At 41.4% G+C, this 25,265-nt stretch overlaps 1 protein-coding gene across 1 annotated transcript in view; it reads right to left on the bottom strand.

Annotated features, from left to right (window-relative positions):
* Window positions 1-25,265, bottom strand: part of CNTNAP2 (contactin associated protein 2) — a 1,227,711-nt gene that overhangs the window by 1,144,033 nt on the left and 58,413 nt on the right. Inside the window, exon 2 of the mRNA XM_080386067.1 lies at window positions 707-23,805. Coding sequence (XP_080242193.1) covers window positions 707-803 — 97 coding nt within the window. The 5' untranslated portion in view covers window positions 804-23,805. The remainder of the gene's footprint in view (window positions 1-706; window positions 23,806-25,265) is intronic.

Raw genomic sequence — 25,265 nt, 5'->3', positions numbered from 1 at the left:
CCTGTATAGGTGCTCTGCACTCCTCCGGTCTGAAGTTAAGCATTTCAGCAGATGCTTGATCATTTCTCTTTTATTTCTGCCTCCCTAGGGGGCAATTTCTGGTCTCCTCTAAAATACCTTTGCTCATTTTATTGTGAGAAGCAAAACTTCACTCTCAAGAACAGCTGTCCTGGCTCAGTTCTCTGTCATCAACTCACCATCTTTCTTTCCTCTTCAAATGAGACATTTTCTCTTGCTGGTCCTTGATAAAACACTAGTTATGGAAACTGCTCACATCTCCTTTCCCTCAGACAACTGTGGAAGTACTTCCAAATGCAAATTGTCTGCCTTCTGAGGAAGGTGGGGAAAACCCAAACCAAACCAGAACAAACAAACAAACAAAAACCACCCCCAAACTTTGAACAGCTTCTGCCTGATTCCTTTCCCACTCTGACACCATTGCAGAACCAAGCCTCTATCATAGAGCAGGTCTTCCAACTTTCCACACCAGCTACCACTGAAATTATCTACACTAAGAGGGACCTGATGGGGAGCATTGTGAACAGTGCTAAACCTCGGTGCACACACAGACATGAAAATACACAGCAAAGCAAACACCAGCTTCACCAGCAAAGACAAAAAAATCAGCCTCCCCGAGTTGTGGGAATTCCCTTCTGGCTTATTGCAGAGCTGAAATCGTGCATGCTCCTTAGGAAAGGGTACTTACGAGATGCAGACAGAGCAGTCCTGGCTCTGCAGCTGATGCTGCTGAAAATCCAGAGGAAGAGAGCTGCCCTGCAGCCCGCTCGGGTAACCACAACCATCCTTCGCTTCCTGGCTCCCTGTACTCCAAATGCCAGCTGCAGAAGAGCTGCTTTTCTCCACTTTGGCTCCTTCTCCCTCTCTCCTTCCCCTTCTCGGAGGAGGTGGCAAGGAGGTAAAGGGGGCAGGGCTTTACCTTGGGGGAGAAGCCAACCCCCCTCTTCCTCTGCCGTCTCTGGGTTTGCAGCAGCAGGATAAGTCCCGGTACTTTTCTTTCCCTTATTTCTCTGTGTTTGTGTGTGTCTGTGCCTCCTCAGAGGAAGGTAAAAAAAAAAAAGGCAAGCAAACACAAACCCCAACAAAAACAAACAAACAAAAAGGCACTAAGTATCAAATAACAAGGACTGCAGACTAGAAGAAGAAAAATTTCAAAAGCAATCCCCAAAAAGACGTGGGGGGAGGGAGGGGAAGGGAGATGGAGCTGAAGGGAAGGGAGGAAGGCGGAGAAATCTGTTGGTGCTGCTGTTGCTGCTGGCGCTGCTAGCACTGCAGCCGAGCCCTTCCTCCCGCGCAGAGCAGCGCTGCGAGAGCAGCTCGCAGCACCTCCCGGCTCAGATGTATATATACCGGGTGCACAGCGCCGGGCAGCCGCACACACTCACGCAGAAGCAGGGCGAGGGGATGGGAGAGGGAGGAGAGTCGCTCCGCAGCGCAGGAGCAGGCTCAGCGCTCGGCGCCGCTCGCCTCATCTATCCATCATCCCCCAGCAGGAGGAAACCCTGCCACCAGCGGCGCCACCTCCCCCTCCTCAAAAAAAAAAAAAAAAAAAAAAAAAAGCAGAAGGGAAAATCCTCTCTCAGCGCTGCCCTCCCCTCCTCTCCGCTTCCTGCAGCTCCTCCCTCTTCCTGCGCCCCGCAGGACCCGCCGCCCCGCCGGGCTGGAGCCGCAGCCGGGGCCGGCCCGGGGGCGCTGTCCGCGGTGCTGACCGGGGCGCGCAGCCCGGCCCGCCCCCCCCCCGCCTCCGGCCCCGGCGCTCCCCCGCGCAGCGCGGTGGTAGCGCCCCCCGCGTCCCGGCCCGCCGGCAGCCCCGCCGGGCGCGCGGAGGCCAGTCCTACCGCGGCCCCGGTGCGGGGGGCGCCGCGGCCCGCCGGCGGGGGGCTAGGCTGCGAGGGCCGCATGCGGGTGTTCCCGCTCGCGGGTGATTCCTCACTCCCAAAGGCAGCCAGGGAGCAAGCTGCCTCCCAGTGCCACTGCGTTGTTCACCTACAGAAGGAGGCAGCCAAGCCGGCCATACCCAACCGCACGGGTCAGGGATCTCAACAGCCCGCTCTTCTCCATCCCTCGCCATCCCTCCTGCCGCTGCCCTTAGACAGGCTGAACCAAAAGTTATTGCTCACCAGATACAGCAGAATAATGAGGGTGGGGAGTTATTCCAGGATTATTTATTCTACAATCAATGAGGCAAAGAAAAATGAAAACAATTATTTCTCAGGTGTTATATAGAGAAAGCTGAGCAATGGAGAGGTATAATTTCTTTAGAGGAGCCCCAAAGCAGGGATAAAATATTTTCAGTGACTAATATACATGCTGTTAACAAGTATCTGCTGTTATTTAGCGAGTGTGATGAAGTTGTTAAGACTGTACGTAAGATGAGATTTTCAGGAAGGCCTTGGGACATTAGGATTCTCAGTCCTATTGCCTTTCAGAAGGAGTATGGTGCCTGTCTTGTAGGTCATTTTGAAAACTCATCCCTACATAACATGCGATATCCCAGGAGAGCTGTGGCCCAGAGGTCTGAGCACGGCACAGGGCAAAGCTGAAGTGCCAGTCCTGGGAAAGAGCATTTCTCTGATCTTGTCGAGCTGCCATAAATTTTCCTCCTTGAACCTTTCCCTCCCTTACCTTATCCATGTCAAGTATTAATACGTTCATATTTTAAATGTTTCCATGGAAGTAATGCCAATATGTCTTAGCAAATGTGGGATTAAAAAGCACGCTATGGATGTTAAGTATTATTATACTGATCTCTGGTTTTGAAAGAATACATATTCCCATAGAGGTTCTGTTACCTATCCTCTGCATTGTCCTGAGCCCTCTGCCACATCCTTCCCATTCCTTACACCCACAGACACTTTGTGATGTTCATTAATTTGTAGGATATGTGAGGTTTTGGGGAACTAACTAAGAAACAAATAGTAATTAGCTCCATTAAACTAGCTCAAAATTGCCTCTTTCCATAACTTCTTTCTTGTTAACATCTTCTGTTCTCCTCCTTCTCTATATCCCACAACTTTTCAAATCTGTAAAACTACATTTTCTGTTCTCCAGCTACAGCAGAAGTGGTATTGCTGATATATTATCAGAAACTGGCTGCGTATATTTATGGAAAAAAAAGAAAAACTTTTGGCTACGACATGCAAGAAATTCCTACTGCTTACTTTCTCAGATCTTGCAACCCTTTCAGTATTCATTGGCTTTTATTATTCACCTAAGTAAGTAAGAAACAGCTTCTCTAAGTATTTAAAAACTCTGCAGACACCACCACCCCTCCAACAAGCACACAAAAGCAACACACTTGCCCATCACCATCACCCATTTATACTTTAATACCTATACATGTCCATACTACCCAGGTCATGAAGTCCTCCACTGGACAAAAATCTGACTTCATCTGAGGTGTTCAGACTTCGCACTTCCTTAGCATATTCTAACTGGGGGTTTCAAAAACACACTCAGAATGCTCACAAGTAGCTACACATTTAAAAAATACTTACAAAGGATAAGACAAGAAATTTGAAACAGGAAGATCCAGCAGGCTGATTGATGAATATCTCAATAACAGTGATAGTAGAAAGTTTCCTTGTGGTTTGAGACGGAAGAAATGGCACAGATTATTGTATTTTTCCCCACCTCAGAATAGGATCAGTCCTTAAAAACTACATAAAATATTTAAACTACGTAGCAACAGAAACGAGTTGTGCTAGGGTAATGCAATTATTTTTAATATAACCACAACTAGGACCTGCAAAATCATTAACTTTGACTGATTCTGTCACACAAAAATCATTACAAAGATCTTCAGGCATTTTTTAGTCCTGTAAGATAAGCTAACCATCATATATATACTCTTCTTTTTTTTTCTTTTTTTTTATTTTTTTTTATTTTTTCCTCCTGGAGGATGTTTTGAAATATTACTTTACATGATTCAACAAACACAAGTTGAATATATTAACCTTTGAAATGAAAACATGGGCAAATTGTGTTAGGGCACAATATGAAGTTATTAGATACTTCTCTCTGCTCTTTCTCCTAACCTTTCTTTTCCAGAGCATGAGTGTGGGGATGTTTCTAAGCACACAGTGAGACACTCTTGCAGTCTAAGCAGGCCAACCGCAAGCTTTAGCACAGAGGTCCTCAAACTTTTTAAACAGGGGCTGCCGCGTGGATGAAGTGGCAGGCAGTCATCTGCAGCTGCTTGGTTTCCCCCCCCAGCCCCCGGCGAAGGGGGGGGGGGGGGGGGGGGGGCGTGGGGGAGTTCTGTAAATACCGGGGGCCGGATCAAGGACCCTGGGGGGCTGTATCTGGCCCGTGGGCCATAGTTTGAGAACCCCTGATTTAGCACCCCTATCCTGCAACCACAAGTGCCTGCAGCTTGGGTCAACAAAGACCGGTTCTCCACACACGGTAGGTTAGGGAAGTATCCTACCAGGCTGGGATAGGCATACCAGCCAAGCTGTGCAGAAGGAGGATCTTCCAACAAATCCACCCCCATAAGAAAATGTATCCTTCTTCATTTTTCAAATCAACACTCCCAGAGCCTTAAAAGCTGGGGAGATATCTCAGTCTACGATGAAACCTCCTGGCAAATAGAAAGACACTAAAGTGTTAAAAAACTCTAGTTAATAGAGCTGTACAGGAATTTTATTGAGCTTAATGGAAATTATACACACATATTGATGAATGAATAGATCATTCTGAATTTACTAGGGCTGTCAAGCATTGTCTGCTAAATGGGATTCATCCTGGACAGAGCTATATTTACAGTATGTGAATGTCAAAAAGAAAAACACAATGTCAGAAAGCTAGAAAGGATAATTAAGAATTTCAAACACTGGTGGGACCAAATGACATCCAATCAGCTGGAGCCACAGAAGAAAATGAGACAAGCTTAAAAATAACCCGAAACTACTGAATTATTATTGAAAAGTAAAAGTCATGCTTCTTTATTCCTAACAGACTACCATTTTAACATAGTTTTTCCCTGTTATATTTTTGGTTGCCAAGGTTCCTTGCATGGCGGAGCTCTAAGAATTATCCATAGCAGAATTTCCATCCAAGTCTCCATGACAGTAGATAGGAGGACATCATACAGGAAAGACAGATGCAATGCATTTCAAATTATGACCGAACAGGACTTTATGATTATATGAATAGAATTAAATGTCATATAATGGACAGCTGTATTACAGAGGGAAATCTTGGGTTTATTATTAACAACATGGGGTTTTCTGCTGGGAACGTCTAAAAACATGGGCCTTTCTCTGAGGCAGAAAAGATGGCACATGAAAATTGTAATCATCTGCCTGTGAGAAGCTGTAAGGACCTGGAGAAAATATTTTCTAGAAATGTAAGGAAAGAGTCTTTCCTAACCTTCTTAATATAGCTAAAAAGGAAGATGAGGGTGCATTGGCAGAAAAGAGCCATTATCTTCCTGCTTCATGCAGCTAAAAATACAGCATTATAGTTTGAAGTGAAGGCATTTCAGCTTGACCATCATTTTGTTGTTGTAGTTGCACTAAAACAAACAAGCGAATAAAAATCTGGAAATGTATATATAGGTAATCGCAGCAGTTCTGGTTATTTCTTTACAGGTTTCATAACAAAGGTGGTTTGTAAAAAAAAAAAGAATGTTAAAATCTCAGAATGCTCAGTATGTCACCACTAAAAGTGACGAGGCCAGACTTTCATTCATACAGACTTCAAAAGAAATTGAAGATGCTCAGAAGTTTTCAGCTTCATGCCTCTACATCTTCTGTAGTCTAAACATGTGCTCAAGACAGCATCTACCTTTAGAAATTTATTTCGCAATATCTTGGTCTCTACCAATCTACACTGCATAATGAAAATTTTTGACAATCAAAACAAAAAATCATGCCATATGTCTCAGCCATATACTAGACGTGAATCTGCATTTTATAGACATGCAAATAGAACCAAATTCCATTCTTATTCTGCATCATGACTAAAACAATGGAACAGAAATGGTGGTTACCTGTCAGAAATGCAACTGTTCGACACTAATCACCAGTCTTATTTTGAGCTCATTTCCAGTTTAATGCTCGTTGAAGAAATGGAAGAATCTGTTTGTTTACAAATATAATTTAATTACTGCTCATCCACTTGAACAGCCCAAAATAATATTCTTCTCCAAAACACAGTATTCTTCCACACATTCGTGTATTTCTCTTTCTTCTGCGTTTGCCTTTGAACCCCACCTTAAGCATGTTGTCTCCTCATTTAAGTACCACCTGTTCATATATTTGGGGTTTATATTCCAAAATAATTTTGCATTCCTACTATCCCTGAAGTCTATTAATGAAAAAAGGAAACAGTATTTGAGAATCACTGAGACAAATAATTTTAATGTGGTGTCTCTTTTATTATTCTTTTCTTCCAAGCTGTAAATGTTATATCCATGAAGACACCTATTTTAAGAAGTTGAAAAGTGGTAGGGAGAAGTTTGAGAAGTGGTAGGGAACTATACGGAGTAACCTGTGGCTGCTGCTCATGCAACCAGCTGAACTTGGAAACTCAGCTGGGCCTTGTATGTCACGTGCATGAAACGGGCAGGGTGAGGTCCTCTTTGTAGATGGAGTAGAGGATGGGGTCACACACAGTCATCTGAATACAGCGGTCATTTGAGGGTTTCACCAGATCAGTCACCTGAGGAGACTGCACTGGAAAACACAGACAATTTTTAGAACATGAATCAACTCCTTGAAAGGCTGACCCCTTGATGAAGTTATTGCTATTTCATTATGGAATAAAGACCAGAGGTTTTGATTCAGCAACCCTAAAAGATGTCTTTCTCTCAGTTTATTTATTAGGCTTTTTGATCACATAGATCCCTTCTCTTTTAGTAATGTTATTTATTGCTATTTTCAACACCAATACAGTTTTATATTGACTATATATTTTTATATATTAGTTAGATTTTTGCTAAATGGAAAATACATTAAATGGCATTTTCTAGATCTTTTTATTGTCTTGTGTGCTTCGGATGAGTAAGGTGCAGTCTAAGTACTGTTGAGACCAGGGGAGTTTTGCTATTGAATTACAGGAGAACAGGATTTTATCCCTGTGACATCTGAGGAAGTTGCATCTGTACAGACAGGCAGACACTGTGTATCTCATAAGTGTGTAAAATAAAACCTAAAATGTTAATAATTTTCCAAACATCTACATTAAATTTGCATTGTATTTAAGTATCAACCTATACAATGGATTTTACTGAGAATCTATTTTAAAAATATATTTAAATGTACATTTAAAATACTGCAGTGAAATAGACTTTTCTTAATTCAGCTTCGACCATTTCATAGGCAGTTCATGGATGCACAGCAAAAGGTCTATGTTGAAAAAATGCACACAAAGTGAATTATAATATTATCAAAAGCTATTGCAATTATGTTGGAAATATTTCTAGTCACCTTTGAAGGAGAAATCGAAATCAATCTGGAACATTTCCTTCTGCTATTTGGGGGTGGGGGCACGGAAAGCATCTTTTCTCTAATGCACATCCTGCAAAGTAAATGCTAGAGAAGAGACTATCAGCTTTTCTTATAGTATCATTTATGCCTGGATGAGTAGACTCCATGTGACTTGAAGGCTTTTGCAAGACAAGTACATAGCAACACTTTGGTGAATACAGTAAATACTTCCATGGCAAAGTAATATTAGGGAAGAACTGATGTATTTTTGGCCATATTTTAATGCAAATTAGCAGCTGGAAACACAGGAAATAGCCAGCATAATCTGACAAGATTTCTTTCTTTAAACTGACAGTGATACACAGCCCTCATCTTGGGAACTTCTTGTGTAAAGGTTTTGGAATAATTCACAACTAGTAGCTTTAAACCACTGCTTTACGTTAAATAATTTGTGCCACCAAGGATATAGCCTCATTATCTACTCAATATATATTTAACAGATTGGAAGAGGTTAGCAGAGTAATGCACTGAAATTACTGAAGCATTTAAGCATTCTGAGTAAATATATATTTGCCTCCCTGTTATATTGTCCTCATCATTCAGTCTCAATTACCACACTAATAAACCATAGTTATCTTCATCTCCTACTACAGATAGCATATGGATACATGACAATAAAAGTACTTTAAAATACTACCATTTACTCTATCTTATGATATTAAGAGTATCCAGAGTCCTCTTGAACCATGCTATAAATTCTTTCTTACAATTGATTGTGGTAAGGTACTTGGTGTTGCAGTTAAATGTGAAGCTCCAGTAATTCTCCATTATGACTCCAGGACTGCCTTTTATTAAGTGTCTACAGTGTACCTAGCACAGAGCAGGGTGTCAATCATGCCTGGAGCTTCTGCATACTACATGAATATGATTACACTTAAAAGATAAATATGTTTTGTTTTGCCTGTCTGCACACCTGCTTGTCAGATAATTTCCCGTGCATCTCCTGTGTTACTGTGTTTACCTTTTTTTTTTTTTTTTTTTTTTTTTTTTTTTTTTTTTTTTTCATTTTCTGCAAGCCTAATTTCTAATAACGACAGCTTGGCATTAAGAACACCAACCGCACAAAGACTGGCAACCTGGCAATTTGTTTTAAAACTGAAAGCATTAGATGAGCTTTATGCTAACTTAAGAATTCACTTGCCATGACTATGCAGACATAGCCACTGCTTGGGCTTCAGCAGCTTCTGAGCTGTGCAAGAGCTCCAGCCAAGCCTGAACAGATCAGGTCAGCCCACAGTTCACAATGGGGCTACTGTATCACTTAAGGAATGTCCCCATTCACCAGTTAGAGGTTTTCATTAAAGCCACTGATCTCCCTCCTACTTTAAATGGAAAAATGGGCAATACAGGTTTTGGTTGAACTAAGGCGCTCACTGGTACATGGTCTGAAAACTACTTCTGATTTTATTGTCATATTGATACACATTCAATGCTAGAGTAGTTATATCCTGCAAAAGAAGTGGCTTATTTATTCCTTGTTCCGAGTAGTTCTACAACAGACAGCCTGATGTTCTTCCAGGGGAAGCAGTCAGCAGGCTGGAGTTGCATCTAATAAAATCCTATGTGCATGTACATCATAAATGCACACACAAATACTGTGAGCACATATGATTGCTCTTGACATGTAGGTAGATATTTGAAAGTAAAGATGAAACTAAGAAATTACTTCCTTCCATAGAATCAGAAAAAAAACCTGAGTAGTAGTAACGTGGGAATGAAATCAAAGTACAAACTGCAGGGCGGCATCATGATCTTTTTTGCTTCTCTTCCTTCTCCACCAATGTACCAAAAGCAAATGTCAGCACACAGTGTGAAGAGCTCTCTGATGTATGAATGTTGCATCTGCGGCCACCCTTAATGACATGCAGCCTCTCATTAGATTTGATAGTGCAGATGCCTTTTATAAAGACCACTTCAGCTTTATTTATAAGGAGCCATGTTCTGGTTTTAACATCCCTAGATTTTAATCTGTACATTGCAAACCAGCCTGGGTTTATTGCCTGGAGTAAGGAAACATCTAATCAAGGATATGATTTTAAAGTCTTTTCTGCAATCATTAGTTCAACGCTATGAACTATCACATGTCCTGTTACACAATAGTAGCAGAGATGCAGTAGACTGCTGGTACATGCATGAAACTGAGAGAGAACAACCCCCTGCCTGATGACTCTCACAACCACCATCACAATGCTCTCCAAGTTTGCCATCCAGTCTGGCGTCATGTGAAAAACTTTTTGCATGTTTCCTCTAGTTTGGGGAATAGAAAGCTCCCTAAACGAGGAAGGAAGGTTCTAAAAAAAACCTCAAAAAGTGATGTAAAATGAGACCACAGAACTGTGAAGGAGCTTGTGAGTAAGCTCCTTATTCACATGTTGGGGTTCTGTACCAGCATGCAATACAGTCCTGTTATCTCTTGGGGAGCAGAATGTATAGGTGTACATATCACCTACTCACACAAACACATAACGCTACATATTTAATAAGTCATGTACATATAAAGTAAAATATAAATATCTATTATCAAATGACAACCTTATTAAAATACCTTCTGGATAATCTTCATCCTTAAGAAAATAAGACTTGCCAAAGTCCACCAAAGTCACATCAAGCCGCCCAGATTTATCTTCCAAAATAAAGTCCCTTTCCCTCTCAAGCACAAATCCTTTTCACAATATTTATGAAACAGAGGGTGACTTGGAGATACTTCCTATGAAGTATGGCCACATAAAAATCACTTAGCTTTCAGACCCTCTTTATCTTTTTTGCAATTATCAGACATGAAAAAATACACTTCTACTTCTTGATCTTATCTCAATTTTAAATTAAAAATTATAAAGATGTCACACTAGGTAGACCAAAGTCCTACTACTACAACAGTGCATGAGTTTTTAGCTATAAATGCATTGGTAATAAAAGATGCTCACACTACTGGTGTTACTCACTGAAATGTAGCATGTAATGAACGAAAAATAATTTATTCTCCCCAGCATCTAAGGATCTCAATCACCATACAAATATTGAGTTAAGCTTCCCAACGAGGTAAGTAAATATTATATCCATGTATAGAACAACCAAAGAAATCTATGCACAGTGTCCAAAATCACCCATATTCCAACTGCTGTAAGCACAATCCACTGGCTCTGAGACCAAAATCAAGTTTTTAAAGCCAGACAAACAAATCAGCAAAAGCTATATTTCCTGCCCTAGAGGGCAAGTTGCCCTATCAGGGCAAGTGAACTCAAAGTGCTCCATTAGTACATTGACGGAGATGGCAGAGGGTATGAGAAAGTATGAAAGATTTAATCATCAGAAACGCACTTGAAGAGGAAAAGGCAGAAGAACCTAAGTGGAACGTACTTTAAAGGGAATCAAAGGAACATGATGACTGTAGGTAACAAGCTAATGCCTTTTGCTACCCATAAAGAAAATATGACAGAGCTTTAGGTGAACTAGATGAAACCAGTAGTAGAAATGGTTATAATTTACAGAGTGCACACACTCTTGTTGTGCATTGTTCAAAAGTAAGTACTATCCTGTAGAAATTTCTGCATTTCGTAGAAACAATCAGAGAGCAGAGAGGTATTTAATAGCACCACCTGTCAGTTTTGAACAGTGAAAGATCTTCAGTACCTCAGCCAAAAACCTTGAAATGTGTTGAAGTCTATATGGCTGTACCCTGTACAAAAGAAAGATGAAGAGCAGGCTATTTTATTACCACTGTAAAAAGACCTTGAGTCTCTCTGCCAAATGTTGAGAACCAAAAAGAATGCAATCTCCTTAAGAACCACAAGGAATGTAACCTAATTGTAAATGCTGCTGTGTGAGAAGCACTGAGTCCTACTGTGTTTCCAACTTCATGATGAAGTAAGGTCTCATTGTTCTACCCACGGAGATGCCTGCAAATGTGGGAGAATTTTAGATGCAAACAAAGACTGAAAGACTATTCTCTACTCACCCATCTTCCAGCAGCTAGTGATTTAACTGCTCGCTCCTTCGACCTCTAGTGAAGACCACTTTCTGTAACTGTAGGAGATGTCAATGGCTTTCCAAAAAGCTGTAAAGACAACATAACCTGTTTTCTAGGTGCTCTCCATCCACATGGCTCCACCAGCTTGTGACTGCCTGCTTAGAGGTTGTCTGGCAAAATATTAACCACTGGGCGTGTACAGGCACAAAGGACACCGTAGGCTCCAGGACATATCTCTGTCAAACTTCTTGCAAACCAGCTATCTGCAAAACTGGCAGGTCTGATGGTGCAGGTGGCCTCAGAAGCACCTACAGCATTTGTAGACACACTCATGGGAATATTTTGGCAACTTAGATGGAAAAATATGCTTTTCCCAGAGAATAAAATGCATCTTTTGTTCATCAGTCTTCTGTTTAGCTGAGTTGACTTTGGTTTTATTTCAAGCCTTGATCATGGTAACGTTCACTTTGCTGCTTACCCAGCAGACTATGGCATTCCAACAAGTAAATGGTTGGGGGTGGGGGTGGGGGTGTGTGTGTAACATCTTTCTCCCACACAAATCAAGGAATGATTCATCTGAATATAGACATCTAACCTTGAACTTGTCACTTTTAGTCTCCCTTTGCAGTTGACAGAGAGCTAGTCAGGTTTGTCAGTGTCAACCAGGGTAAGATTCATGTTACCCTAAAGCAGAAGTTTGCACACAACCAGATGAGTCAAGCACCACTAAAGTGCCTCTTTCCTCTCCTTTAACTACAAGAAGATTCTGAGCAAGATGAGGTCTGCCTCAGAGCAGAGATTCTGCTGTCATTCCAGAGTCTGCTTCAGCCCCATGTCTAACACGTACACTGTGCTGGCTCACTGCTATTGAAGATGTAAGAATAACCACGCTGAGAATTGTGCAATCATATTGGGAATTGTGAAGTATCTTGCTACACAAGATGCTTCCCATGCCTTTTCCTTGAAAGCATAGTCCAGATTTCAAATCTGCTAGTTAACACCAAGCTTAAAGTTTCTTTTAGTTAGCCAGAAGTTACAGCAACAATAATAATAAAAATTGTAAAAAGGGGAAAAAAAACTAATACAAAATAAAGAAAGCTTCACAAAATAAATCACAGATAGGAGGAAAAAATATAATTATCAGATAAATCAAGGAAAATACTGCGTATAGCTGTAAAAACAGTAGGCATTCTAGAGTTTTGCAGCTCATACAAGAAACTAAAGGAGGGAGGCAGTTGTGCTGTGGGGTTTTATTTGTTTTTCTGCCCAGCTGTTTCTCTTTTTTTATCATAGAAGGTATAGAATTTCTTATTGACTCCAATCACTATCAATGATAGCAATTTAAGAACCATTAAAGTATAGTGATTCCCTTTAAATTAATGCAAATACTGGATGGACAAAAGCATTCATATAGTCATGTTGATACAGCTAGGTCCCATCCATACTAGCAGATTTTTCATTAGAATAACACGTTGCAAATTATCCAAATTTAAAAAAAAAAAAAAAGCAAACAAAAATGTCTTTTTTTCATAAAGAGAAACATCTTTTCCAGTTGATTCTGTGTGCTGTGCTGTAAGTTTGTGAGAAAAGTTTAACTGTGATCTCTATTTTGCTTCCAAAATTGAAACAAAAGAAAGATTCCTGTGTCCTTGCCTCTTCTTTCAGAGAAATGTTGGACTATACCAATGTATGTGCTAGGCTACTCATCGCTCTCTCCTCAGAGGGTCTTCCATCATTTCAATTTATTTTATAATCACTGCAATCACTCAGAGCCAAAGATTCAGAACCTCCCTTGACCTGCTGGCCGCGCTCCTCCTCACGCCCCCCAGCATCCCGTTGGCCACAGGGCCCACTGGTGGCCCACGGCAGCCTGCTGCCCACCAGCGCTCCCAGGCCCTTCCCCGCAGAGCTGCCCCCCAGCAGGCCAGCCCCAGCCCATACTGGTGCAGGGGGCTGTCCCGCCCCCGCAGCAGGACCTTCCACTGGCCTGTGTTGAACTTCAGCTCCTCTGCCCAACTCTCCGGCCTGCCCGGGCCTCGCTGAATGGCAGCGCAGCCTTCGGGTGAACCAGTTTTGTACCGCCAGCAGATCTGCTGAGGGTCCGCTCTGTCCCTTCGCCCAGGTCACTGATGAGTAAATTGAACGAGCCTGGACCCAGCAGTGACCCTGGGGAGCCCCGCTGGCTGCCGGCCTCCAGCTCGACTCTGTTCCGCTGACTATACTTTCTAGATCATCTGATTTTCTGTAAAATATCATGCTTACAGAATGATGCTTCAGCTGCATATTTCACATGTGAACTTCGCAAGCTTTCAGTTCAGTAAATCTTGAAATTATTCGCAAGTCCCAATCAGATTAAAAACAAGAAAAATTGTTAAATGTTAAAATCATGGTTGAAAGCTGGGGGGGGGAAAAGGGGAGGGAGGGTGTTAAATCAACCCATTTATAATAATAGAGTCATTGGCCTCCTTTCAACCACATAAAAAAACATGGGAGTTGGGTTTTTTTATTGTATTTTTTTAACCCTAAAAATACCAAACAGTAAGAATGGGTTACAATTCGAGAAACACAACAGCATAGACCCCTCTAGAAAGGTGGAACTACATTTGTACAGAAAACTCTTCTTATCTTTCTGGAAACTAAGACAGGGTGGTTTAACTAGTCATATGGCTTAATCATCTTCAGCAGAAACTGCCACTTTCTAGATAATTTGATTTTTATGTAAAATATCGTAGAGGATGATGTTTCAGCTGTGTATTTCATCTAAGAACGATGAGAGCTTCCAGTTCAGCAAAGTTCTTACATATGTCCTTTCTTAAACATTCCAGTCCACTTTGTCAGGATATCAAATTTTTCAAGTGCCAAAGTAAAAAACTGTTCACGTAGGATTTAGCTTTCCTGGTCCCGAAGGATTTATTAGTTCATGTAGGTGACATAACATTTGGAGCAAGGGAGAAATGAGTCCTCTGACCCAGCTGGTCACTGGTGACATTCACCTTATATTCATGCCAACTAAGGCCTATGGACAACAGAAATACAATTTGTATCAGGAAAAATGGATAAGAATGTATAAATTTATGGAAACCCTGTGATAGGGTTTTGCATTCTACACAGTACTTAATACTTTTTTTCTGCAGCTTGTCTAACTGTAGAAGAGTGTGAACCTTTCAAGCAAAAGCTTCTTGATTTACTCTTGAGTACCTATATTTTCCACAAAAACTAGAAACAAAAATTTGATGATATATTCTTGGCAAAAATACTTTCTTTCATCCAGTTCTGTCACAGAGGTATGAAGGATGAGGGATTGCAGACCCATTCTACAATGTCACTGGGGAAAATACCTGTAAAACTATTTATGCACTAAATGACAACTTTTATTTCACTTGCAAAATCATTTTTTGTGTTGCCAATGCATGCAGAACTTGGTACATGTAGAGCAAAGAATCTGCTCATATACCTCTTCTTCTCTCTTTCCACTATATTACTTATATCAATACATTAATATATCTATATTAATTGTGTATGTTCTCTGCAACCACAGGTAGGAAAGGGACAGTCTGACTTGCCTTGGTTATTTAATTCACTGTCTGACAGCTCTCCCCAATAAGGTTTGACTCCTTTCATGACAGGGATAAAAATAGTTACAACTTTGTGGTGTCTTCAGTCTTGAATTAAAAAAAAAAGCATGGTCTCCTCTCACTAGAAAAATGGTCCATTACAGAAGGGTATGCTATCCATATACTGCAATATCATGTATGTCTGCTAGATACACCAGTCTGGCCATTTCTTATCACTATGAACAATATAAACTATGGGCAGCAAAATGGGTAATAAATCTATCCACAGACCTAGGTATTTCACTATGCTCACACAGCCTTTGGTCAGTGACTAGATACCCATGTTACTTTAGGGCTGGCTGGAGCACAGCACACTCCTGAGAACCATCCCAAGCCTGCTCAAAGTGATGTCCAACAATTCTGTATCCCCTAAAGGATTTTTCTTTGGCCACAGCTCATCGGAGCAAAAAAAAAGAAAAAAAAAAATCCAAACCAAATTAAGTCAACCCCATAACTGAAACTGTTTTACTAGATTAGGTGTTCTTGTGACTGAAGATTTCACCACACAGAAACAGAAGTTCAGGCATTTGAGAAGCTGGATTGGACTCATCCCAAAAGCCTGCATGTGCTCTACACATGCAATGTAAAGAATGTCAACAATTTCTATTCAGTCCAATGTTAAATAAATACTTACCCCCTCTAATTTACTCTTCACCAAAACCACAGTAGTAAATGAAAGGGGGAAAAAATATGCTAGAAAGCCATCATGCATCCTTCAGACACCAGTGAAGATTTCCAGTGCAAAAATATTTTGTCATAGCCTGAAAATCTCATCAGACAACAATGACATGCTGTATATGAACAAGCTTCTGACTGTAAAAAATGATTGAGAAAATTAAATAACTTCTTACTCTGGTCAGAAGTACATTACAATACTAAAATTAACCATGACCATTATCTTGAAATGTGCTTACATGAAAAATAGTAAGTCTTCTGTTTTACATGACAAAAGCAAAATGTAGCTTAGTGGATCACTAACACCTTAAAAATTACAGCTTCCACAGCACACCTACTCCTGTTCTAGCCATCCTTACTGACACAAGTGTTTCCTGACATAAATAAGAAAAAAAAATGAAAATAGTTGTAGAACAGCATACTGCTAAATGCTTGTGAGATGTTAATTCTCTTGATTCCTAGTGGAATTTGACTGCTCTCAGTGAAGCTCCTTTCAAATTGTACAGGTGCAAGAAGACTCAAATGTTACTGTTTCATTTATTGTGTATGATTTATAAACCACATGCATACCTTTTGCCTGCTTGCTTTCCAATGGACAGATATGTTGTTAAACTCTATTACTATGAAATCAAAATGTTATGTATCCCCTTTAAGACACCCCTATGTCCACGTTTTGAAATGAATGTTGTGAATGTTCCTTTTGCCCACTCCCCCCTTTTTGCATCCCAAACATTAAGTCACATACAACATAGCCTAGTTGGGATTTTTTTTCTTATTGCAAAAGAAAATGTACCGAGATAGAAAACGTGTACAGAAAGGTCCTCAGAACTAGGTATAATATCAATGGAACAACACTGAGCAAGTTTGAAAGATCTACTGCTTCACAGTCCAGAGTTATCTTGATGCAAGAGTGCTGGAAAGTATTATCTTATTTTTATTGAGAGTGTTCAGGTATTAACAGTTTTTGTTACCCAGTGCTTTGAGGTATAGCACCTTCAAGCAGCACAGCTGACTTGCATTAGTCCACAAAGACGGTCTTGACTGTGAGTAAGAGTATTGGTATTTGATCTCAACAAGAAGAGAACGTGATTCTCCATTAGAGATGGTTCATTTTCCTCTTACAAAAAATCATTCAAAATTAATCCATTTCAGTAGGGAAAATTACAATCTAGCTTGCGTTATTAACAAGTTTGCTGAGAAAGAGAGGCAATAAAAATAGGCTGCTAATTAAACTTTTAGATCTTCAAATGTAGTTCTCCAATTCCTCGTCACTACTTTAACACACAGTAGCAGTGAGAGTTGTTCTGTCAGGATAAGCGTCGGCACTCCGTAGGAATACATAGAGAGCCACTTCATTTCTGCAGAAAACTCACTGCTACATCAAAGAAGGTACATAACATTGTGGCATGACATAATCAAGATGTTCGACATGTTCTCTACCCATTGTAGCATCTTTTCTTGTAAGCTATTAAAACACCACAGAACTCATGCATATAATAATATTTAAAAAAAAAAAAAAGCAGTCAAATTTCTCCCAGAACATAGCTAGCATACACATGAACTCCCAGGAGCAGTGCAAGGAAATACCAACATTGCAAAGATCGCCCACCAGGTGGCATGTGAGCCATGTAGTGTTATGAGTAGCAATCCTGCAAAACCACACAATGTCTTGCGCAAGCAAACCTATCTGATTGGTCTGGGGCCAAATAAACATCTCTATGTATCCAGAGTAATTCACAAGTAGTATTTATTTTCTGGTAAGATCTACTTTCAGTAGTTAATCTCCCCTAAAAGTGTTCAACAATAAGTAAAGCTTCTTTCCAAACTATTGGCCGTTATGGTTTGAGCATTAAATTTCACTTAAATGTTTTTTTTTCTTTGTGATAATTTCCATTCCTGGCAGTATCCTATCCATCAAAACTGTTACAAATGAACAAGTCGAGTTGTAAGGACAGAGAAGTTTGGCACACACACAGACACAGGCAGTTGAAGCACAGAGAGCAATGTTTCCCAATTAAGTGCTCTATAGCTCAGATCATAACCAATCATAATTTGATAATAAAAATTGATAAAAGGTATGCCTGCCTTTACCTACGCCAATCAAGATGGAAAGAACTAATACCTGCTCACAGTCATGATTACACAGATATGTACTTGCATACTCTTCGCTCTGGAGAATGGCAACCATTAAAAACAACAGAAGAAAATCTTAGGGTAATTATTGCTCGCTCATACAGGGTAGCAATAGGAAGGAAAGAGAAGAGCCAGAACCGTGCCCCTACCCAGCTTTCTCCAGGCTACCAGGAAGTATTTCAAAGGCATGCAAGAAGTTCATTGCTATGATAGCAATCTTCAACCCTCCCCAACACTGCCGACAATTTCTATGTATATTTTGCAAATTTCCAATGCATAAGTTAGTGGTTTACTGGCTTTGGCTCTGAGATGAGGGCAAATTGCTTCACTTTCCATATTTGAGCTTTTTCATCAATAAAATCATTTGGGATTCTTAATATCCTCCCTTGTGAAACTCTGAACTCAGTGCTGGGCAGTTCTAACATGTAGTATTATAATTAGTTCAGACAGAGCAATCTTTTCTATGAGTTAAATACTGCCCATTGGTCATTTAACTTTTGGATAGTTCTCTGTCTTCAATATTTTCCCAGGTTTTGTTTCTATCATACAGGAAATCCAACAGTCCAAGCAGGGTAATAAAGCTAATCCTGCAGCTGGAGATGGAGTAGCATCATTACTATTTATCATCTATTATTTTACTTATTCTAGGTATACCTAGTAATCTAGGTATATAAAAAATCAAGGTAATATAAAAAAAGATATGTCTCATAGTAGATAACATTTTATATATGACAGTATTAGAATGATGATTAATAAGCTTAAAGCATTATTATTATTGTGATAAATTTGTGTTGTGAAAAATTGTTGTGATAATGTTGTGATATGATTGTTTATGATGTTATTAATTTGTATTATTATTATTACATATGTATTTCTGCCTTTGCATTATCCAGCTGTGGAAGACCTTGGTGCGCAGGTATTGCTGACCTTTTCTTCCACATCATCTCTGTATCTCTCATTATCTTTTTCATGATTTCTGATTTGGTTTTTTTCTGTCTGCTTCCAAGTTATTTCTGTAAACTTCCATCTCAGAAATCTGCACCCTTATTGCATTCTTTAATGTATATATGAAAGAATATCTGCCAAAGACATCTAATCATTGATATTAATGTTCACCCAACTAAGAAATCTCATTTTTCTTCAACAGTTGCCTACAAAAGTTTCAAGCCACTACTGGTAACAAAAATTTAACAGAGATTATGGGCTCATATTTTTGCAATCGAATTCATGCAAAGTTTCTGGGTTTTCCCACACAAAATGGATGTGCTTTTGAAAGAGTGGGTTGTCTGAAATAAGTAACAGAAAATTACTACTAAAACTGCAGAAAAAGAGAAATCACAGTTCTGCACTACCATCGTTGTAACATTTGTTTACATAGCCAAGGTGGCCTCACTCTGCTGAGTAACTGACAATTACATCCCCCTTAAAAAAGGATATTAACGTCACAGTTGATATCTTAGAGCCTACTTGTATATCAGTTTTGCCTTCTCTATTTCCCTTAGATCAAATATCAAACCCAGACCTTCAGTTACAAGAATGAGTGCAGGAAAAGGAAGATCCCCACTTCCCTAGAGTGAATTGAACCCTCACAAACTGTTACTCTCAGGCTTCATTCTTGATTTTGTCTCTTTGAAGTTAAACAAAGATAGTAAATATCTCAAAAAAAAAAAAAAAAAAAGATGAGTACTTCCTCATTTCTTGGTGAGTTTCAATTTCTTCTTTGACACTTAAGTTGCCTCCTGGTTTACCATATGATGAAAACAGCATTCAAAAATACATAAACTTACTGATTTACTTAAGTGATTGACAAGTACTAAAACTAGCGTGTACTAGAGCATAGACACTTCAAAGCTGCCTGTTAGCTATCTTCAGCTGGCCTTCTTAATATCACCAGGTTTTCACATGAGAAAATCATCCAGATCGACTCTTCATAATGTGAGCAGGTCAAAAAAATATGCAATCAAAATAAGAAGTCAATTTTTCAAAAATGACTACAAGTATTCCTTTCCGATCTGTACGAGTGAAAACGATAACTCGGAAACAGTGACCCTACTCTTTTTGTTGTTTCCATAATTTGTAAACTGACTGCATTAGCTGCCCCTCAGGGATAAGGATTGTGGGCTTTTTTGGAAATACCAAGTAGTGAATAGCAACCTTACTGAGAAGACTAATGCTTGTACTTCGTTTCAAGAGAATAAAACAAGTAACACAACAATTCATCTTCTTCCCAGGAGAAAGACAGGTGCTGCTTTAAAAAGAAGAGAGAAAAGCAGCAGTAGATCACAAGCAGAACTCTGATGGACAGCAGTTTTTCCCTATATCTTGTTCACTCTCTTCCATTCACTTCCTCACTGTCCTCACTCTAACGCTAGCTGCTGGGAGCATGGATCTTCAGACGCTGTGGATTCCAAGGAAAAAACCTTCTTCATTAAAAAAAAAAAAAATGCAATCAGTTATTGTATTGGAGAAATTATATGCATGCAAGACCAGTCAGTGGATGAGACATTAAGGGAGCCGTGATTTGCCTTAACCACGAGGCAGTTCTTTCCATTCGGATACCATGGGCTGTAAACAGAACAATGCACTCTTGGAGGAAGCTCCAAAGAAAAGTATCCTTGGGACCACAGAACGTACAATGTTCCTAAGCTCTCAAAAACAGGAAAAAGGAAAATCTACTCTACACTAGCAAAGCTTTAAGGAACGAGATCTCTTTTAAGTTAGAGGTTTACAAAAGCAGAGAAGGCAGTCAAGAGTCCCAATGCTACTGATTATCAAAAGAATGAGAAGGTTTGGTGTTTGTTAGTGGGGTTTTTTAAGCACAAAAATAAATCATAGGGGATTTTCTCAGTTACAGAAGGAAGAAATTAATAGAAGAGGAGGATGTTAAGCAGGAGTCAGAGTGGCTGGAACTCCAAGAGGGCTACATGCAATTACTCATTTATCTTTGAAACACAACTCTGACACACTCCAAGTTGGGCACATCATGCCTAGGGTGGGCCAGATGGCTTTTCTAATGAATTGCATATGTAGTAAGATGAAAACTAGCTAAGTGCTGAAATGATGTTGAAACCAAAGCACCAAATTTTACATTGGATGCAAACACAAAATACCCTAATAACATTTTTTTTAAAAGAGGAATTAATTAATTTGATTCCAAATGGAATAAGAAGAAGACAGAAAAGAAACAGGGACTTTCATGTCAAGATGAGAACAATCTACCTAACAGAATAAAAATAAGCATGATATGCAGCTTTTAGGGTTCTAAACATGAATGTGGTGGTTATACTGGGACACAAACACACACACACACTTTTTTTTTTCCTATTCTATAAAGTGTTTGGACTTGCTAACAACTTCTTGTAGTTCTGTAGTCCCAATTGCATGACAATTTCAGGGGCTAGCGTCCACTGGAAATGTCAGAAGGATAACACTGTTCAGTATTTTGCATTTGACTTCATCTGGAAAAGGAGCAATTAAGACTTTTTTATTTGGTTGAGCAATTAATTTCTATGTGTATGTGGCATACTCTGTGCATGATATACATGAACTCTTCCAGGTCTCCACAGGAAACTGCTGGCCTGGTGCCTCTGAAGGCTAAACTACAAAACATCCCAGCTGTGGGCAAACAAATGGCTTTGTCACTTAACAAAAGGGTTTCTTTTGATGGAAAATTTATTATTGTCTTTTCCGTTAAGCACAACAAAAGGTTATAATGAGGAGCAATGAACAAAATATTAATTAGAAAATGCTGCACTGATAAAGCATATTCAAAGAAAATGTTATTCAACAGTAGCAATCTCTTCATCTGGTTATAAAAAAAAATAGTTATTAATATGAAACAGAGAAGGAAAATAATGTCATTAATATAAAAAAAAATCAAACAGATGACACACTGGTCAAATCCTGAAAAGTAAGGGGAAACTGGCTGTACTTTCCTCCCATGTGCCCCAAAGTCATCAACAATTAGCTATAAATTTCTGCCCTAGATTTGGCATTAGATTTGGGGAGATCAGTTCTTAGATAGCACAACTCTTATCTGGGTTGTACTCTACGCTGCAAGTGTCTCCTTCCTTAAAATGGGAAGGGTTCACAGCCAGGAGCTACAGGATAACCCTCTACCAGGATTTACACTACTGAAAGCCAATTCCTGCCTGCAGAAGAGGAGTAGAAAGCCTGGAAAGCTTGTTTCTTTCCTTTTCCATGAGTAGAACAAAGGCATCTGGAATAAGCCCAGCTCTTCTCTGGATGAGAGGTACTTGTGCAGTGAACAGCTCCTGCAAAGTCTTCTGTACTAAATACCAAAGGGCAAATGCCAAAACTATTTTGGGTAACTTGGAATGGAACAGCCAAACTTAGATGGTTGTATGCCTTAGCCAGTACAATATTTTTGTAACAGTACCTCATGGCATCAATTTAAACATGACAGCAGAGGGACCACAGAGTTCTCTTAATGACTCTAAATTCTGTATATAGGTAAAAATCAAACATATGCTTGTTCTTCAAGAACACATTCAGTAGAATTCAATGCATACTTAAGCATTAAGTTTATATGTATGCACCTTTTGCAGAATCAGGACTGTAGCTTTCTAAGTCTCAGCAGGAAAATACAGCAAGCAACTGTTTATTACAACATACACAGGGTTATTAAGACGTAAAAAAAGAGAACTGAAAAAGGTTCATGTATAGACTTCTGATATGGACTGTTTAAATAAGCAGAATGAACAAAACTTGGCAAAGGCAATGAAAATGTAAATCAATTACCATATATTCTGGACACATAAAGAGCTACACTTCGATACGCACCAAAAGTTAGAGGAAAAAGTTAACAACCACAAAGTGGCACATGACTAAAGTGATAACTTACAAAAATAAATAGTTTCTTAAAACAAAGCCTTGCAGAAACATTACAGAGAGAGCTGGAGGGGAAAATGGAACATTTCTAGTGTCACTTCTACAATAGCTAAACCAGCACAATTAGTGATGCATAGTAATTACCGCTTTAAGAGTGACAGGACATTGTCTGCAAAATACAATAGTAAATTGCAGGGCAGATTAAATTAAAGTATTTGCATCTTAAATAAAATATATACTTTTGGAGTACAGTAATTCTAGATACCATGTTACAGAATGGAATGGAACAGAATCCTTGAATGATCTCTAAAGAAAGATATCAAGAATGAAGGCCAAAGGAGGAAAAGAGCTACTGAAGTGCAGGGGAAAAGATGGTCAAGAAGACACAGCCATTCAGGACTTCTTTCCTACCATAAGCATGGTAGTAGCAAACGTCATTTGTTGGTGCCTTGGTAAGGAAAGGTGAGAAAATGCTGCAGCTCTACATCCCTGCGAAGTTCAAGCAGAGGGAACCAAAAGCCTTTCTTTCACCTTGAGCATCCTCACAAACAAACGAATGTCTGTGATATAAATGCCCTTATTTGCATCGTCTGAATGTGCAGAAGAATTTGGGCACCAACGTACAAAATGACAAGAGCAGTACCTGCCTTACTCTTTCAGGACTCCATATACTGAATCCTAAAGGAAAAAGACACTTTCCAGGGTTCTAGGCAAGGTCTGAACATCCACCCACAAAGTGAGGTTGGCAAATGACTCTCAGAAAGGTTCAACTCACAAACAAGCTGAGAAAGTTTTCCCCCAGGGCTGAAGCGCGTTTTGTATCCCATGTAAACACGGCCAGTGGGTGCCATTAACAGAGGAGCTGCACAGCTCGGTTTCGGTGGGAAAGGGGGATGCGATGGCAGTAGCAGCAGTGAGCTGTTTTCCCAGTTTGGAAGAGTCATCCTTTGCCTGGCTGTGCTTCCAGCAGGGATCCAGGTGTTCTAGGTGTGGAAACGACCAACCTTCCCACCATCCCGGTGCAGCCTCTGCTCACGTGTTTGTCACAGCCTGTCTTATTTCCATGGCGGCCTGCTGGCACCGTCCACCCCATCCTACGGCTCTGGTCACGCTTTGGTTTCCTCCAGACTGTGGCTGCTCAAATCACCCCTCTTACACCCCAGGCTTTGTGCCCAGCCAGATCAAGGCCTCGTCCTCCTGCCTGTGGGACATCATGGACGTTACCTCTGGTGCACAGAGGGGGCAGCTCCCAGGGTGGGCGCTGGGCTGCAGGGATGGTCCCTGCCACGGCCCGAGAGAGGAGGAACAGCCCGGGGTCTGTCCTCGGGAGCCCAGCGGCAGAGGAGGTGTCAGGGACACCCAGCAGCTGTGCCCCGTGCATGGCCACCAAGAGCAGGGACAGCCCCCCGGGCCTGCTGAGCTGGGGGCTGAGGGAGGAAGGCTGGGGGACACTGGACGCAGCTGTTGGAGCTTCTCCACTGCAAGGTCAGATTCTGGCAGGGCCATGTTCAAAGCCCATCTGATGGATGGAAAACCTGCTTCAGCCTTCAGGGAGCAGACACAAGCCCCTCAGGAGATGAGAAGAACCACCAGCACCTGGAGGTGCCCAAGGCTATCAGGCTTTTTCAGCTGGACAGCCATGGCACCACCAAGGGAATGCTTTCTTGAGGAGCGCTGCAGAGCTCACCGGCTTCATCCCTGTGGAGCCAGGAGCAGTGGCCGTGAGTTATGGGATGCCAGGGGTCTCAGAGCTTTGGAGCACCCACTGGTGCCCTGCCAGGCACAGGAAGGATTCTTGTCCCCCCAGGTCGATCAGGCCAGGGGTGTTTGGTCACTCTTGGAAGCCCCTGAGGTGGCTCCGGGCTGAGGGAGAAGAGGGCTGGGGCATCTCCCGGGAGGCGTGCCCAGCCCGTGGGACGAGGAGGCCGGTCTCGCTCACGTGCTCAGGGAACAGCCGATCGCCAGCGCTGCCTGGGGTCAGGAAGGAATTTTCGCCCGGGGCACATTGGCACTGGCCCCTGGGGGTTTTTTGCCTTCCTCTGCAGCACTGAGCGCGACCACTTGCCAGGGCTCCTGCGGTCCCTTGGGCCAGGTCACCGCCTGCCGCTGGTGCCCCACGAAGGTGGCCTCTCGTGCCCTGCAGCTGGGGGGAGGAAGGCTTTTTTTCCCCCGCGGTGGGCGAGCAAGTGTCCCTGCCCGGGGTTTTTTGCCTGCCTCTGCAGCACCGCGCAGGGCCCCTGGCCAGGGCTCCTTTGGGCCATTCTGGCCAGGTGCCTGCTGCTGGTGCCCCACGAAGGTGGCCTCGTGCCCCGCATCCGGGGGGAGGAAGCTTTTGAGGCTGCCAGGGGGCCCCCAGCGTGGCCCCCGCGGGTTGCTGCTTTTCCTCGGTAGCACTGAGCACAGCCCCTGGCCAGGGCTCCTCGGGGCCCTTTCGGCCAGGTTCTTGCCCGCTGCCCTCGCACCCCCGAGGCACCCCCGTGCCCTGGCGCTCTGGCTCTCTTGCCCATCGCAAGC

The sequence above is a fragment of the Falco punctatus genome (genome assembly GCF_963210335.1).
Source record: "Falco punctatus genome assembly, chromosome: 4".
NCBI classification, from domain to species: Eukaryota; Metazoa; Chordata; class Aves; order Falconiformes; family Falconidae; genus Falco; species Falco punctatus.
The sequence above is the reverse complement of the archived record's forward strand: the minus strand, read 5'-3'. Positions and strand labels throughout refer to the sequence as shown.